This window comes from Mesoplodon densirostris, chromosome 2 (assembly GCF_025265405.1).
Source record: "Mesoplodon densirostris isolate mMesDen1 chromosome 2, mMesDen1 primary haplotype, whole genome shotgun sequence".
NCBI classification, from domain to species: domain Eukaryota; kingdom Metazoa; phylum Chordata; class Mammalia; order Artiodactyla; family Ziphiidae; genus Mesoplodon; species Mesoplodon densirostris.
The window spans coordinates 163,080,070-163,094,743 of NC_082662.1; the positions used below are offsets into that span (position 1 = coordinate 163,080,070).

The window sequence follows — 14,674 nt, forward strand, 5'->3', positions numbered from 1 at the left end:
CTCAGTTGCTCAAATTATAAATCTAGAAGTTCTCTACCCTTTTCTTGCCCCAACTCCATCACCCATATCCAGGTAATCGTTGGTTCCTGAAATATCCCCTCCTCTTATTCCTTTAGCCTAGAACTTTCCCACCATCCATCACCTTTTTTACTCTGCCCAATTCACTCTTAACCTCTCAAAACTCAGCACCAGGATCTTGATGCCATCTCTGGTCCAGGCTGGATTCATCTAGGCTGCATGACTGATACCATGTGCTTCCTTCCATTATGGCACTTGACATATGGTAATATAATCCTAGCTACCAGTGTTCCCCACTAGACTGTAATCTTGCTGAGGATCAAAACATTCACATCACTATCCTCAATGCATAGCATAATAATAACTCCTTAATATATATTTTTGAATAAATGAAATACTTAATTCAGATCAGAAAATATTTGTTGAATGCCTGTTTTCTACCAGGCACATTTCACATGACCTGGGAAACAGATGAGTGGGACAATCTCTGTTTTTAAGGCATTTACAGTATAATAGTGAGGATAAGACCAACATAAAATACAAATAGAAATCAAAGTATTGTAACTGCTATGAAAATGTAAAAAATCATGGGGAAATATGTTTTCACTTTTTAAAAAATTATTTATTTATTTATTTGGCTGTGCCGGGTCTCAGTTGTGTCACGTGGGATCTTCATTGTTGCATGCAGGATCTTTAGTTGCAACTTGCTGGATCTTTGGTTGTGGCATGCAGGCTCTTAGTTGTGGCATGCGGGCTCTTAGTTGTGGCATGCGGGATCTAGTTCCCTGACCAGGGATTGAACCTGGGCCCCCGCATTGGAGCGCGGAGTCTTAACCACTGGACCACCAGGAGGTCCCTTTCCACTTGTTTTTTTTAAAAATTATCCTTTATATTAAAGTAAATAAATAGATGATTTTCTTCTCTTTTTTTCTATAAAAGTTGTGTTCTGGGCATGAAAATATCTTGAAATATAGAAGCATAGTCATGAGATTTTCCGTTATCTTAAGATTGAATGAGGGTTATACAGTAGCTGGATTAAGAGGGTTATACCAGTGGCTAGTAATATGTGAAGGAGAAAGTAACAATAATTTATTAATCACTTGGCAGGAAAAATTAAAATGTTGGGTGGTTTCCATTAGCCATAGAGATTACACGTGTGTCATGTTGTTGAGGTAATACCCCTAGGTTTATCATAATCTAGTAAGACTTAATCTGTAATTTTATGAATTCTATTCCAATTAATCTGCCTGTATTATCCATGGAGTCTTTTGCTTATAGGGATTCTGGGACCATAACGATTCCTTCAGTTATTTTGGTTTTGTTTTAAAATCACATGTAGTACAGGTATATTAATATCCACAATAGCTATAATCTGATTATGTGTAGGTGCTGCCGTACATTCTGTCCATTTCCACCGTGCTGCACCTTGCTTCAGGCTATTATCTCTTGCATATGATGGAAAATAACTACCTAGGAATTTCAAGATTGGCCCTTGATAAACAATAGCTCTGCTTCCATTATAGTTAAATGGAGACCTCTACATTCTTATATCTGCCTTATAACTCTTTCTCAAGTAGCTGGATGTGCTTTGCAGGACTTATACCCAAACTGTTCACTTATTCAGCTGTTAAGTATTAAGTGCATACTCTTTCCCAAGCAATGTTACAGGTACTGGGGCTACAAAAGTGAACAAAGTAGGCAAGGTCTCTGCATGTGTTGAACTTACCTTCTAGTGGGGAGCGACAGGAAATAAGCATGAAAATAAATAAATACTTTCGCTTAGTGTTAAATGCTGTAAACAATATAGAGTAATGGGTTAGACAGAGACTGTTAAACAACTCTGAAGGTTAATGAAGTGCACTCATTGCACATTTAAGCATACGTTCCATGAGAGCCGGAATTATTGTCTGCTTCATTCAGTATTGTTTTCCTAGTGCCTAGAACAGTACATAGTAAGCTCTTCTTAATTATTTATTGAATAAATTGCTTAAGTATTTGTGCCATTGTTCTTGTATAAGATTTTACATCTTGAGCTGTCTGCTTAGGAGTTGCAACAAGACCTCTTAGACACGTGGGGGCTCTTTCAGATCTGTGTGGGCAGAAGGGAATTCTCCATGTCCCACTTTAGTTGTGCTTCAGTTTTATACCGTTTAGTAGAATACTGTGTGAGAGGCACAGAACTCTAGGAAGCTATGATGAACCCTGAAGTCTATGAGTGGATAATCAGTGGGTGCTTTTAACATGGGAGGAGGGGTGACTATCATCAAACATAGTAATTCTACTTGAATCTGAGGATGCTTCTTCCGAAACCGTATGTGTCTAAATGGGCCTTCATTTTGTTTTTAAAGCAAACTTTTTGAAGATATAGCTTCGTGACAGGGAAGGGATAGAACTCTTTTTCAAAAGTACACATGTCCTGCCTTACTCCCCACTCACTATAGAGTAGGGGGGCAGTGAGGAGATGTGTATTGTGAAATTTTCTTAAAAGCTTCCTAGGTGATATTTGATAAATTGATACACTTCCCCAACTAGAAAGAACAATTGCATATCCTTATTTATTTAAAACATATATCTACTTATAGTTGCTAGTAATCCACTTTAAAGTTTTTATATTTTAAACAGCTTTTGAGTTATAAGAACTGTGAGTTCATTTTATTTTTCATTTTAAATATTTCTCTGGCATGACTTATTCCATAAACTAAGGTAACATTTTGTCAAATGATTGAAGCAACGGGAAAACTAGACATTTGTCAAATGATTGAAGCAAAAGAGGAAAACTAGACACTTAATCATTTCTATGTTTATGTACTCTGGGGGGTAACTTCTGAGTGAGAGTAGGCAGCTGAGGTCCAATTATTAAATTTTTGAATTTAGTTTAAATCTTCATTGAACATGGGACTTCCCTGGTGGCGCAGTGGTTAAGAATCCGCCTGCCAATGCAGGGGACACGGGTTTGAGCCCTGGTCCGGGAAGGTCCCACATGCCTTGGAGCAGCTAAGCCCGTGCGCCGCAACTACTGAGCCCGTGTGCCACGACTACTGAGCCCATGCACCTAGAGCCCATGCTCTGCAACAAGAGAAGCCACCGCAATGAGAAGCCCGCGCACCACAACGAAGAGTAGCCCCCGCTCGCCGCAGCTAGAGAAAGCCCGCGCGCAGCAACAAAGACCCAATGCAGCCACAAATAAATAAATTAATTAATTAATTAAAAAAAAAAATCTTCATTGAACAGTCTGAAGTTTGGTTGGAACAGGCTCTCATCACCTGATATAAAGAAAATCATATTTTCATTTTGAAGAACAACCAAAAATGTTTACTCTTTGCTCCTTCGTGGGTGCTTCAAAACCCTCCCAAGTGTTGCTCATTGTCTTAAACCCTGTTTAAGAGGAAATTGATGAGCTGTGAAGAGTTATACCCACTGAGCCTTAGTGTCCTAGAGCATACTGTACCTTTCCATTTTGGAAACAATATTTTTCATAGGCTTCTAACATACCTGGGCAAACTCTTTTGTTAGCCTTAGTGTGTGAACTGTATGTATAGCAAAAGTAGCTTATAGCTGTGTCTATGTGATGCCTCAATGGCCTATTGAAAAGAAAATGAAACGGATTATTTAGAGTCAAGCTATTTGACTAAATTCTGTAGTTACTGAGCATTCTGACAGTATATTTAATTTGAAGAAACAGGGTTAAGAATAAACTATAAGTTAAATATTACTTTATTTGTATCATGTTCTTTTAATTGAGTAATCAAGCCCACAAATGGAAGGACTGTTGCTACAAGCCTTAAACATTTTAGAGTTGAATAATTCTGAGAACTTGCTGTTTTCTATCATGTCTAATGAAAGTCTCAAAAACTGTAAAATTCTCAAAAGAATGCATTATTTTTTAATCTTTTTCTTTTAAACTAGTGTTCAGAATCAGGTGGATGAAGTCATTGATGTCATGCAAGAAAATATTACAAAGGTAATAGAAAGAGGGGAGAGACTAGATGAACTACAGGACAAATCAGGTACAGATACTTCATATAATTCTTGATGTTATTAATCTGTATTTTGATAGTTTACTTCTCCCATTTTTCTAGCCAAAGTTTAGGAATCTTGACTTAGGAAAAATGGCATTTATGGTCTTAATGTTTTTAACTTTAGCTCCCTTTACTTTGTTTTTTTTATATACAATTTATTCAAGTATAGTTGATTTACAATGTTGTGTTCATTTCTGCTATACAGCAAAGTGATTCAGTTATACATATATATATATTCTGTTTCATATTCTTTTCCATTATGGTTTATCACAGGATATTGAATATAATTCCCTGTGCTATACAGTAGGACCTTGTTGTTTATTCATTCTGTGTATAATAGTTTGCATCTGCGAATCCCAAACTCCCAATGCATCCTTTCCCCAACCCCGCCACCCCCCGCCCTTGGCAACCACAAGTCTGTTCCCTATGTCTGTGTTTCTGTTTCGTAGATATGTTCATTTGTGTCATATTTTATATTCCAAATGTAAGTGATATCTATGATATTTGTCTTTCTCTTTCTGACTTCACATAGTATAATAATCTCTAGGTCCATCCATGTTGCTGCAAATGGCATTATTTTACTCTTTTTTTCTGGCAGAGTAGTATTCCATTATAATATGTACCACATCTTCTTTATCCATTCATCTGTTGATGAACATTTAAGTTGTTTCTATGTCTTGGCTATTGGAAATAGTGCTGCAGTGAACATTGGGGTGCATGTATCTTTTTAAATTATAGTTTCCTCCAGATATATGCCCGGAAGTGGGATTGCAGGATCATATGGCAACTCTATTTTTAGTTTTTTGAGGAACCTCCGTACTGTTTTCCACAGTGGCTGCACAATTTACATTCCCACCAACAGTGTAGGAGGATTCCCTTTTCTCCACACCCTCTTAAGCATTTGTCATTTGTAGACTTTTTAATGATGGCCATTCTGACTGATACAAGGTGGTACCTCATTGTAGTTTTGATTTGCATTTCTCTAATCATTAGAGATGTTGACTGTCTTTTCATGTGCCTGTTGGCCATCTGTATGTTTTCTTTGGAGAAATGTCTATTTAAGTCTTCTGCCCAGTTTTCGATTGGGTTGTTTGCTTTTTTGTTATTGAGTTGTATGTAGCTCCCTTTGCTTTGAATCATCTTATTGTTGTATTATTTCTTTAATTGATCAGTTGAGAACAGAAAGATTAAAAATTCATTGTTGAAGAGTTAGATTATTTTTTTTCTTTTGTCCTGTTACGTTGATGTGCTTTGTATTTCTCCTGATCTCAAGGAGGATAAGTCTAATCACTTCTTTTCAAACTTATTTCACACATATCTAATATTTTTATCTTATGCTTTCTCTGATGACTTAGTAACATTTCTTTACTGACAAATGTTAGTCTCTGTTCTTATAACAGTCCATGGCACTTATTAGGCACTCACATATTTTTTAGATGATGAATGGCTGAATGAATATCTGATTAATCCTTGACAGACTTTTTTAACCAAAAAACTTATTTAAACACTTTAAAAATATATTGTTTTGCTTCAAAATCAGTCACTTTTGATATCTTCTAAGAATCTAGCCTTCTCCGTTGTAAATTTTTTTTCCTATAGTTGTGCCAAGTATTTGAATTTTTAAAGAGTATTTCTACCAGAATTCATAAGTTTATTTGAAAGCATTGAGGCCCTGGGGAGACTTCTCTTACTCTTATTGTAAAAGTGGATTGAGCAAACTGACCTGCAGCCATTTTTTACTTTTTGGTTTTTTTTTTAGAATACAGAATGCCAGAGTTTGTGGGTAGAGGAAAGGAAAGATGTTTTCATGCTTAAAAGGGAATAGACTTGCAGAAGTAGAAATTAGTGTTTTCTTGCCTTTGTGTGACTAGATAAAAGAATGCTGTTATGTCGATTAATCCTTCTCTCCATCCTCTATGTGATATAGAAAGCTTATCGGATAATGCAACTGCTTTTAGCAACAGATCCAAACAACTTCGAAGGCAAATGTGGTGGCGTGGATGCAAAGTAAGTAAATTGGAAGATATTGGATAGGTCCGTCAGCATATCCAGTGGTATTTAAAGACATGAAGAAAAAAGGGCCTCTAGGTGATAAGCTTTGTGGGGAACAGGACTACAACTGTCTTGCTTATTATTATATCTTCTGAACCTGGGACATGGTGGAACTCAGTAAATATTTGTTGAATTAATATCTTATGGGTCAGAAGTAACTAAAGGAATCAAGCAGTGCCTAAAAGGATGTTTTCATGGATTTCTTCATAGAGAGTAATCCACAGTTTATTAATAATTTAGCTTCCTCTAGATTTATCTTGTAAGCAATATTAACTTGTAATTTATTTTTAGTACCTTTTTGGAGCAACCTGTAGCATTACATAGAGATATTTAAAAGACAGAAAGCAAGCCAAAGAAAAATATACTTTTCTGTTGGATGGAGAAAAAAATAAAAGCAGTTTAATGTGTCAGAATCCATATGGCAAATGGGGCTAAAAAGAAAATCCCACAGTCACTCATTATTCCAGAGAAATAAGATACAGTCTTATGCCATACCACCCTCAACCTGCCTGATCTCAGAAGCTGAGCAGGGTCAGACCTGGTTAGTACTTGGATAGGAGAAATAAGATATAAAAGAAAAATTTGTAACAAGGAAAAAAATGGGAATCATTATATGCTAATATATTCCTGAAAAACATTTTATGGAAATGAATTTACTGCTTAAATCAAGTATGGCTACTATATATCAAACAGAAAAAATGTTTCTCTTAAGACTTTATAGCAAATTTCATGTCATATGAGCAGATCTTTTGTTTTTCCTCCTGATACCGTGTATCATTTTTGGCTTTGTTGAAAACCTTGGCTATACCACATTGGTTTTAGTCTCTCATTTTCAAGTTTAGCAATAACTTTCAAAACTCGATGTTGACATATGCTAAGGATTTCTTTCAAGAGTTGCCTTGGATTTGCTTATTTCTGTCTGTTTACCTGCTGAATCCTCTTACTTTCAGAAATAGAACTTAGGGAAAGAAACAAGTTTCATTGCTCCTCTTATGTAGAATTTAAATTTTCTGTTTTTCTTTAATGAATAAATTTTCTATTTCTATAGAAATTTTCTATCCTGCAGACTAGTTTGGAAGAACAAAAGGTCCGTGAGCTACCTCCTCTCCCCACATGACTCATTCATGTGGCCATTAACAAAATGATAATGTGCATTTTGCCTAGCTTTTTTTTAGCTATATCTAAAGAGTTTCATTTTGTACTTTACGGGGTCCACATCAAAGGAATAGTATGCTTTTAAGGGGAAAATTGAATTCTATTTTAAATTTATATTTTTAAATAGTCTCTATATCACTACCATTTTCTGGATTAACTTCATAATGATTATTTGGGAAGAGCTAAGGAAAGGGATATAGGGACAGAAAAGAGATCAGAGGTTGCCAGTGGCTAAGGATGGAGGGTGGAGATTGACTACAGCAGGGCATGAGGGAACTTTCTGAGTGATGAAAATGTCTTATGTTCGACTATGAAGGTGATGGTTGACAACTGTATGTATGTCAAAACGCGTCAAAATGAACTTTAAGAGGGTGAATTTTATTGTATGTAAAGTATATTTTCATAAACCTGACTTTAAAAATAAGTAAGTGAACAGAATTATCCAATGGGTGGGGAGAGAGAATCAGTGACACCTCTCTTAAGTATCTTATGGGGCTCTGAGGCTCTTATGTGTTTAATGAGAAGCAGATTTTTGTCTATGTTGTTTGGAAGAAGAGAGCTTTGGACGTGCATGAATACATTACTGCCATTTTTGGTTGTAAACGTTTCCTGGCCAGTGTTAGAAACTCCGTTTATTTAGGTGTTTTAAAATTGGTATTGATATTTCCATTTAAATCTTCTAAATGTTAAGGCTAGCACAAATTAACAGGGCAAATTAAGATATATTTTTGGTAAAGTTGAAAAGCTATTGTAAAATTCCAAATTACTTTAGAAATGTTTTCAGCTTAAAAAAAAGATGCAAAGCTTCCATATACTCTGGATCACTTGGTCACTAAAGTACTTTACAGTGTAAAGTACTGTCTACATTTTTTGGTTATCATAATTAATAATTTTAATAGGCACCTGGTATTCAAATTGGAAAGCTTCCATGTATATTCTCTTGGTCACTTTGTTCTTGTCATGAATGTAACGCCACTAAAATGCAGCCATTTGTTTTATTTTAGAAACATTTCATTAGCTACTTCTAGTTACTGTTTGTGATATTCATCAGTGTTGTATGTGTTTATAATAACTGAGTATCTTTTTTCTGAATGAACAATCTTTAATCAATTATCTATGAAAATGGTGAAAACAAGACTCATTTGAATTCATCAGGAAAATCAAATCAATTTATAATCTATGCATTTTAGGATTAGATGAGGAATGTGACAGTTTTATGGAGAGAGGTGATGTAGACCTAAAATATTAACTAGCTAAGGACTAATCTTAAGGTTTCTCCTCTCAACTGTGAAACTGACACACAGAATGCTCTTAGGCAAGTTATTTATTAAATGAGGTTCTTCACAAAAAATCTAAATTATATTCCTCAAAATGAAGATAAAAATGCTAAGAAGAAAGTAAGGGGAACAAAAACTAACAGAATTCTAATATACTTTGAGAATAAGTGCTATAACAAATGCTGCCTTATACTATATATATTGAACCATCTGTATTGGATGCCAATCTTATTCATAATATCCTGACACTTCTGAACAGAGTTGATAAAATATTGTTCTTTTCCTGGTCTTAGATTAGAAATGTGTGAGAAATCATAGACAAAAAAGATCAGGCCCGTAAAGGCTTTGATTATTACTGTTTACTCTGCAGCCTTAAACAATAAAATCTAGGCAAGCCAAAACCCTCAAATTTGGGGAACTCTGATTATTACAAAAAGATGCAAATAGTCAGAAGTTCATCTGAGAAAAAATTTGTAAACCTTTCAAGGAATGAGCCTGTCCAATGATGAGTTAGTGTAATGTGGTAAGCAGCACAACAGATAGTCTTTATTAACAAGTCAGACATTAATCTTTCTTATGCCTTTTTGTGTGTTGTAGATAAAAGCCATCATGGCTTTGGTTGCTGTTATCGTTTTGTTAGTGATTATCAGTAAGTATTTACTGGATTATTAATTTGGGGGGGGTGTCATTTGTTTTGAAGTTCATTTAAATTTCCTTTTTAATTTATATTCAGTTGACCTAGTATGACTAATGTCAGGATTGAGTAATGACTTCTGACTCCAGTAAGGAGTTCTTTATTAAAATTTTTTTAAATTTTTTAATTTTTTTTATTAGTTTCTACTTTATAACAAAGTGAATCAGTCATACATATACATCTGTTCCCACATCCCTTCCCTCTTGCATCTCCCTCCCTCCCACCCTCCCCATCCCACCCCTCCAGGCGGTCACAAAGCACCGAGCTGATCTCCCTGTGCTCTGCGGCTGCTTCCCACTATCTATCTACCTTACGTTTGGTAGTGTATATATGTCCATGCCTCTCTTTCGCTTTGTCACAGCTTACCCTTCCCCCTCCCCATATCCTCAAGTCCATTCTCAAGTAGGTCAGTAAGGAGTTCTTAACCTAGAATCTGTAGCTCTCTGAAAATGCACATAAATTGTACGTAAAATTTTATGTGAATATGCATATGTACAGTTTTATGGTGAGAGTATATCTTTCATCAGATTCTCAAAGAGAACCTCTGTCCTACCCTCCACCCCTACCCCTGCAAAGGCAGGGCTAAGTGATTTGTTTGAGGCCAGATATAGCTACTATTATGATCAGGACCATAACACTCATTTTCTATTTATTTTTAACTTTTAGGTATGGCAGCTTGCATTTCGTAATATTGTGTTTGAAGGAAAATCCAGATAAATTCTCCAGATGATAATTTGTTTTGGATTTGAGCTTCATTTCAGTCATGGAAACATAACTCTTGCCCTTCCTTTTTTCTCCCCTTAATATTCTTTTTAAAGTCAGATCATTCAAAAAAAAATTTTAGTGTAGTTGATTTACATTGTTGTGTTAGTTTCAGGTATACAGCAAAGTGATTCAGTTATATATTATTTCAGATTATTTTCCATTATAGGTTATTACAAGATATTGAATACAGTTCCCTGTGCTATATAGTAGGTCCTTGTTGCATATCTATTTTATGTATAGTAGCTTGTATCTGTTAATCCCGTATTCCTAATCTATCCCTCCCCCCTCCCCTTTCCTCTTTGATAACCAGAAGTTTGTTTTCTATGACTATGAGTCTGTTTCTGTTTTGTATATAGATTCATATGTATTACTTTTTAGATTCCACATATAAGTGATATCATATATTTGTCTTTCTCTGGTCAGATCATTTTTAATATCTCCTTTTCTCCAAAGCTTCTTTATCTATGTTTACAGGGATTTTGTAAAGATTTGGAAAGTATCTCAGAATAACCATTTGAAAAATTCCATGGTGATACTCTTTTTAAACAGAAAAGAAGATTTTGTTCTAAAGAAAAAGTCAGTCCTCATCATTTGTGGATTCTGTGTTTGTGAATTCACCTACTAGCTAACATTGATCAGTTACCCCAATGCTTTCGGAGTCATTGGCAGATGCAGTCAGAGAAGCGAACGTTAGTGCACAGTTTCTCACATTTTTGTGTGTCTTGTTGATGCTTTTGCTGTTTAAAAAGGCCCCTGAGTATACTGGTGCTGCAGTGCTGGCTAGTGTTGCTGAGCGCAGCAAGGCTGTGATGTGTCTTGTGGAGGAAATACACGTGTTAGATGAGCTTTGTTCAGGCGTGAGTGACAGCACTGTTGGCCAGGAGTTCAGTGTTAATAAGCCAACAGTATATAGTAGATAAGGTGTCTTCACACAGAAACATGTAAAACGAGGTTATGTATGGATTGGTTGTCAAAAATGTTGTAGCCAGAGGGTGGCAGGGATTTAAGCCTGTGTTTCCCCTCAGAGCAGTGGTTCAGTGTTTACTCATTCAGTGTTTTTGGTGACTTTATAGAACATAACTACTGCCAGTACCAAGAATCAACCCATGAATAACATAAAGAAGAAAATAAAATCCAACTGTTCTCTTACCACACAGAGATAGCTACTATTAATATAACTATTGTATATACTTTAAGTCTTTTCCTATTAATATATAAACATATTTTTCAAAAACTAAGATCATATGTATACTTTCTAATCAATATATTGTAAATATTTTCCCATGTTATTAAATATTTAAGTATTTTAGCTGCTTTATGCTATGGTTATGTATTAATCTGATCAAAATGCTAATCTGATGAATCTGATTTTGAATCTGATTTTGATGTTTCTTTTTCATTTTTTTCTCTTGCAGTTCTTATAGTTGTGAAATACCATACTTGATTTGATGACAGATCTTCATTAAACAAAATCTGGGACAATAATAATAAAAGATTGCTGCATAATTTAAATGAAACCCATGTATATAACTTTCAAAGCTTCTTTTTCAAGAAATTAAGAGGCAAGTATCACTTCAAATTGGAGCACTGAGAATGTCCCATTATCTTCTTCCCTTCCAACAAAGTGTGCTTTTAATAATTACGTTTAAGGCGGGGCTTCCCTGGTGGCGCAGTGGTTGAGAGTCTGCCTGGTGATGCAGGGGACGCGGGTTTGTGCCCAGGTCCGGGAGGATCCCACATGTCGCGGAGCGGCTGGGCCTGTGAGCCATGGCTGCTGAGCCTGCGCGTCCGGAGCCTGTGCTCTGCAATGGGAGAGGCCACAACGGTGAGAGGCCCGCGTACTGCAAAAAAAAAAAAAAAAAATTATGTTTAAGGCAAAGATAACCAGCCTTGATTTTGCCATATTCCAAGGGTCTAATTTGAAACTAGATACTTGCCAGTTCATTATTTGTATATATAGTTAAACACTGATAATGATATTTCATACTGTTATTTTAATGGCATAAGGACCTGCATTTGTTGCATCAAGGTGGGGGTCAGGCTGGTGGTCAGGGAGCCTCTGTAGAGTACCAAATCATTATGCTGAAAGATGTGTGTAACCATTCCATTGATATTTGCAAGATTCTTCTCATATTACAATTGCTTTGCAAGCAATTTTCACATGTTTATGGGTGTAACAAAAGCTAAATGTTGTAAATGTTGCTGCCTTCAGCTATAACTAACAACATTCTGGTAAACCTATTTTTGACTGTATAAGGGAATGTGTAGTAATTTTTTGGCATTTGGATTATGGAAATGGGAAATTTAAACAGTGTGAAAAGCATAGTATGGCGTCATAAAACTGCAGATAATAAAATTATTGGAGAGTGTCATTGGAGTATTTGAAAGTGACCAACATAAAGCTAGAAGTCATGGTCAGATCTGTTTTCAGTTAGCCTCCAATAAGGAGGACCAGTCCAAATGTGAGTAAATGAAATCCACACGTAACTTGTCCCCTACTTTTCTTTTTGTTAATAGCTTTCCTGTTTAACTTCAACTAGCCCTTTTACCAGAAGTGCTAAAAGTAGCAAAATCATGTGCTTAGAATTTTTGGTTTTTGTATTCCCTCTTTATCTCCTGGAAAATGCATGTGATACGTACAATCCAGTGTCAAATTAGCCAACAATAATGAATACAAAAAGTCAGGAGCCTAGCTAATCAGTCAGAGTAACCAAATGCTAGGGTCACCATTAAGTCTGTTTTTATAATGATAAAAAGTGTTGTTAACTTTAAAATATGCCACCCTTCTTGGGTTGTTTAAACCTGTGAAAGTGAACATACATAGTTCTCTAACGTGTGTGAGGAAGAAGTTTTATAATAAAATTGGAGGTTCTGCAGAAACTTATGTACATGGACATCTTCACAATGTATATATAACTCTAAATTTGAAATAGGGTTAATAGAAAGTACCAGTATTTAAATAAGAAAAAAATGATCCTTATAGGGTTTATTGCTTTGGTAATTTTAATTCAAAATGTATGAAACATAGAATCTTTCTTTGTTTTTTTTTTTAAATTCTACAGGATTAATACTAAGATGCAAAAATGTTCTCTTTAGAATGGAAAGAAATTCTAAGGGAGAAAGCAGATAAAGAGATATTCAAGACACCTTCAAGTCATGAAGATCTAAATATAATTGCTTAGTATTATAGTCTACTAAGAACATTTAAGAAGAGATAAAGGTCTTACATACTATGGAGTGTTTTCTCTGGTCTCTCCACTTTTCGTAAATGTCAATTACTGTAAATAACATAATAAATACTAAACCCTTTGATAAAAGAGGATACCCAGGAAAATGAGCATTTTTAGAATTTCATAGCTAATCTAGTTCAGGAATGGGAGTGTTTTAACTGAGTGGACAGAATCAGTACTAACGTGTGTGTCCTTGATTTGGGATTGGAACTAGACTCACCAGTGGTTAACTTTCCATTAGTTGGTATAGGAATCTGGTTTCTTCATATCGATCAGTGAAGAGGAAGATTATTTCTCAAGAAGAATCCACATTTCCAGTGTTTCTTTAATAAAGTATGCTTTTAAATAAAGAAAGAAAATAAATTTTTAACCATGAAAAATAAAGGAAATATTTATATGACAATACCATGTATACGTAGTTCTCTTTGTATTTAAATATATTGCTGCTGAGAATACTGGTGGCGGATATGTTACTCTGTTAGAGCCTTGCACTAGTGGTGGCTTGGCTCACCGTTTATCATTTCATCTTTCTTGGTCTTCATTAATCCTGAGACCCTTAAAGTGGCTGGCATGTTTATGACTTTATTATCATAACCTTGGAGACATGAGCCTTCAGAAAAAGAAAAATTTGTTCAAATTGATGCCAGGCCTACCTTCCTCCTCTCCCTTAATCATTCTTTTTCTTATTCAGCTCGGATCATCTTGCACTTGAAAAATGAAGTTTCCCCACCATCAGAACTCTCATTATTTTAACAGCAATGCAGAGCAACAGAAAAATTCAGATAGCTTTGTAAATACTAGTTGATACCCAGTGAAATCAGGTCACTATTTTTATAATGCCTGCAACATACCCTCGTGATTTATGTTTAATTACTGAAACCTATTGCCCTGCAGCAGTTTCATGATAATGCTGATTTATCAGTTCCTCCTACTGATTATAACCCAGTAATACCTGTAGTTTTTTGGCCCCTCTATCCTGATAAAGCTCACTGGAAATTGCCCTCAGGTTTTATAAACTTGGGGATTTCTTGACTAAAGAAAAGTTCAATGTTGAAAATGGAACGTTATCTAAAATGGAGGAAGGGTACTTAGTACACATCAAATACAGAAATACCTTCTGTTAGCGCTCCTGTAGATTGCTTATGATAGTCTTCCTCTGCAGTCACTCTGCATTAGAAAATTATAACTTCATTTTTTTAATAGCAAAATTGGGCATCTTTCAATTCTGTGTAGCATTTGAGTATCCTAGAAATGATTATACGTGTACAAACTGAGAAGAAAAAAATGGAAATTTCTCATCAGAACAATCTTAAACATGCTTAATGGCCTGTCAGCATTGTTGCCCACACTATCTACATCTAAATGTGTATATACTACAATTAGAAAATACACAAGAAATTGTCTTTTCATGTTGAGAATGAATGCCTTTAGAAGATGTCTATCTGTATTGAGTCAGTATTCCTA

The 14,674-nt window shown here is 35.3% G+C and overlaps 1 protein-coding gene across 2 annotated transcripts in view; it reads left to right on the forward strand.

Moving 5' to 3' along the window:
* VAMP4 (vesicle associated membrane protein 4) overlaps positions 1 to 13,613 on the forward strand; it is a 31,440-nt gene extending 17,827 nt beyond the window's left edge. For both annotated transcript variants that reach the window (XM_060088582.1, XM_060088581.1), the window contains 4 exons: positions 3,925 to 4,025; positions 5,965 to 6,044; positions 9,119 to 9,170; positions 11,396 to 13,613. In XM_060088582.1, the coding sequence (XP_059944565.1) occupies positions 3,925 to 4,025; positions 5,965 to 6,044; positions 9,119 to 9,170; positions 11,396 to 11,424 (262 nt within the window). In that variant the 3' untranslated portion in view covers positions 11,425 to 13,613. The remainder of the gene's footprint in view (positions 1 to 3,924; positions 4,026 to 5,964; positions 6,045 to 9,118; positions 9,171 to 11,395) is intronic.
* Positions 13,614 to 14,674: the final 1,061 nt, after the last annotated feature.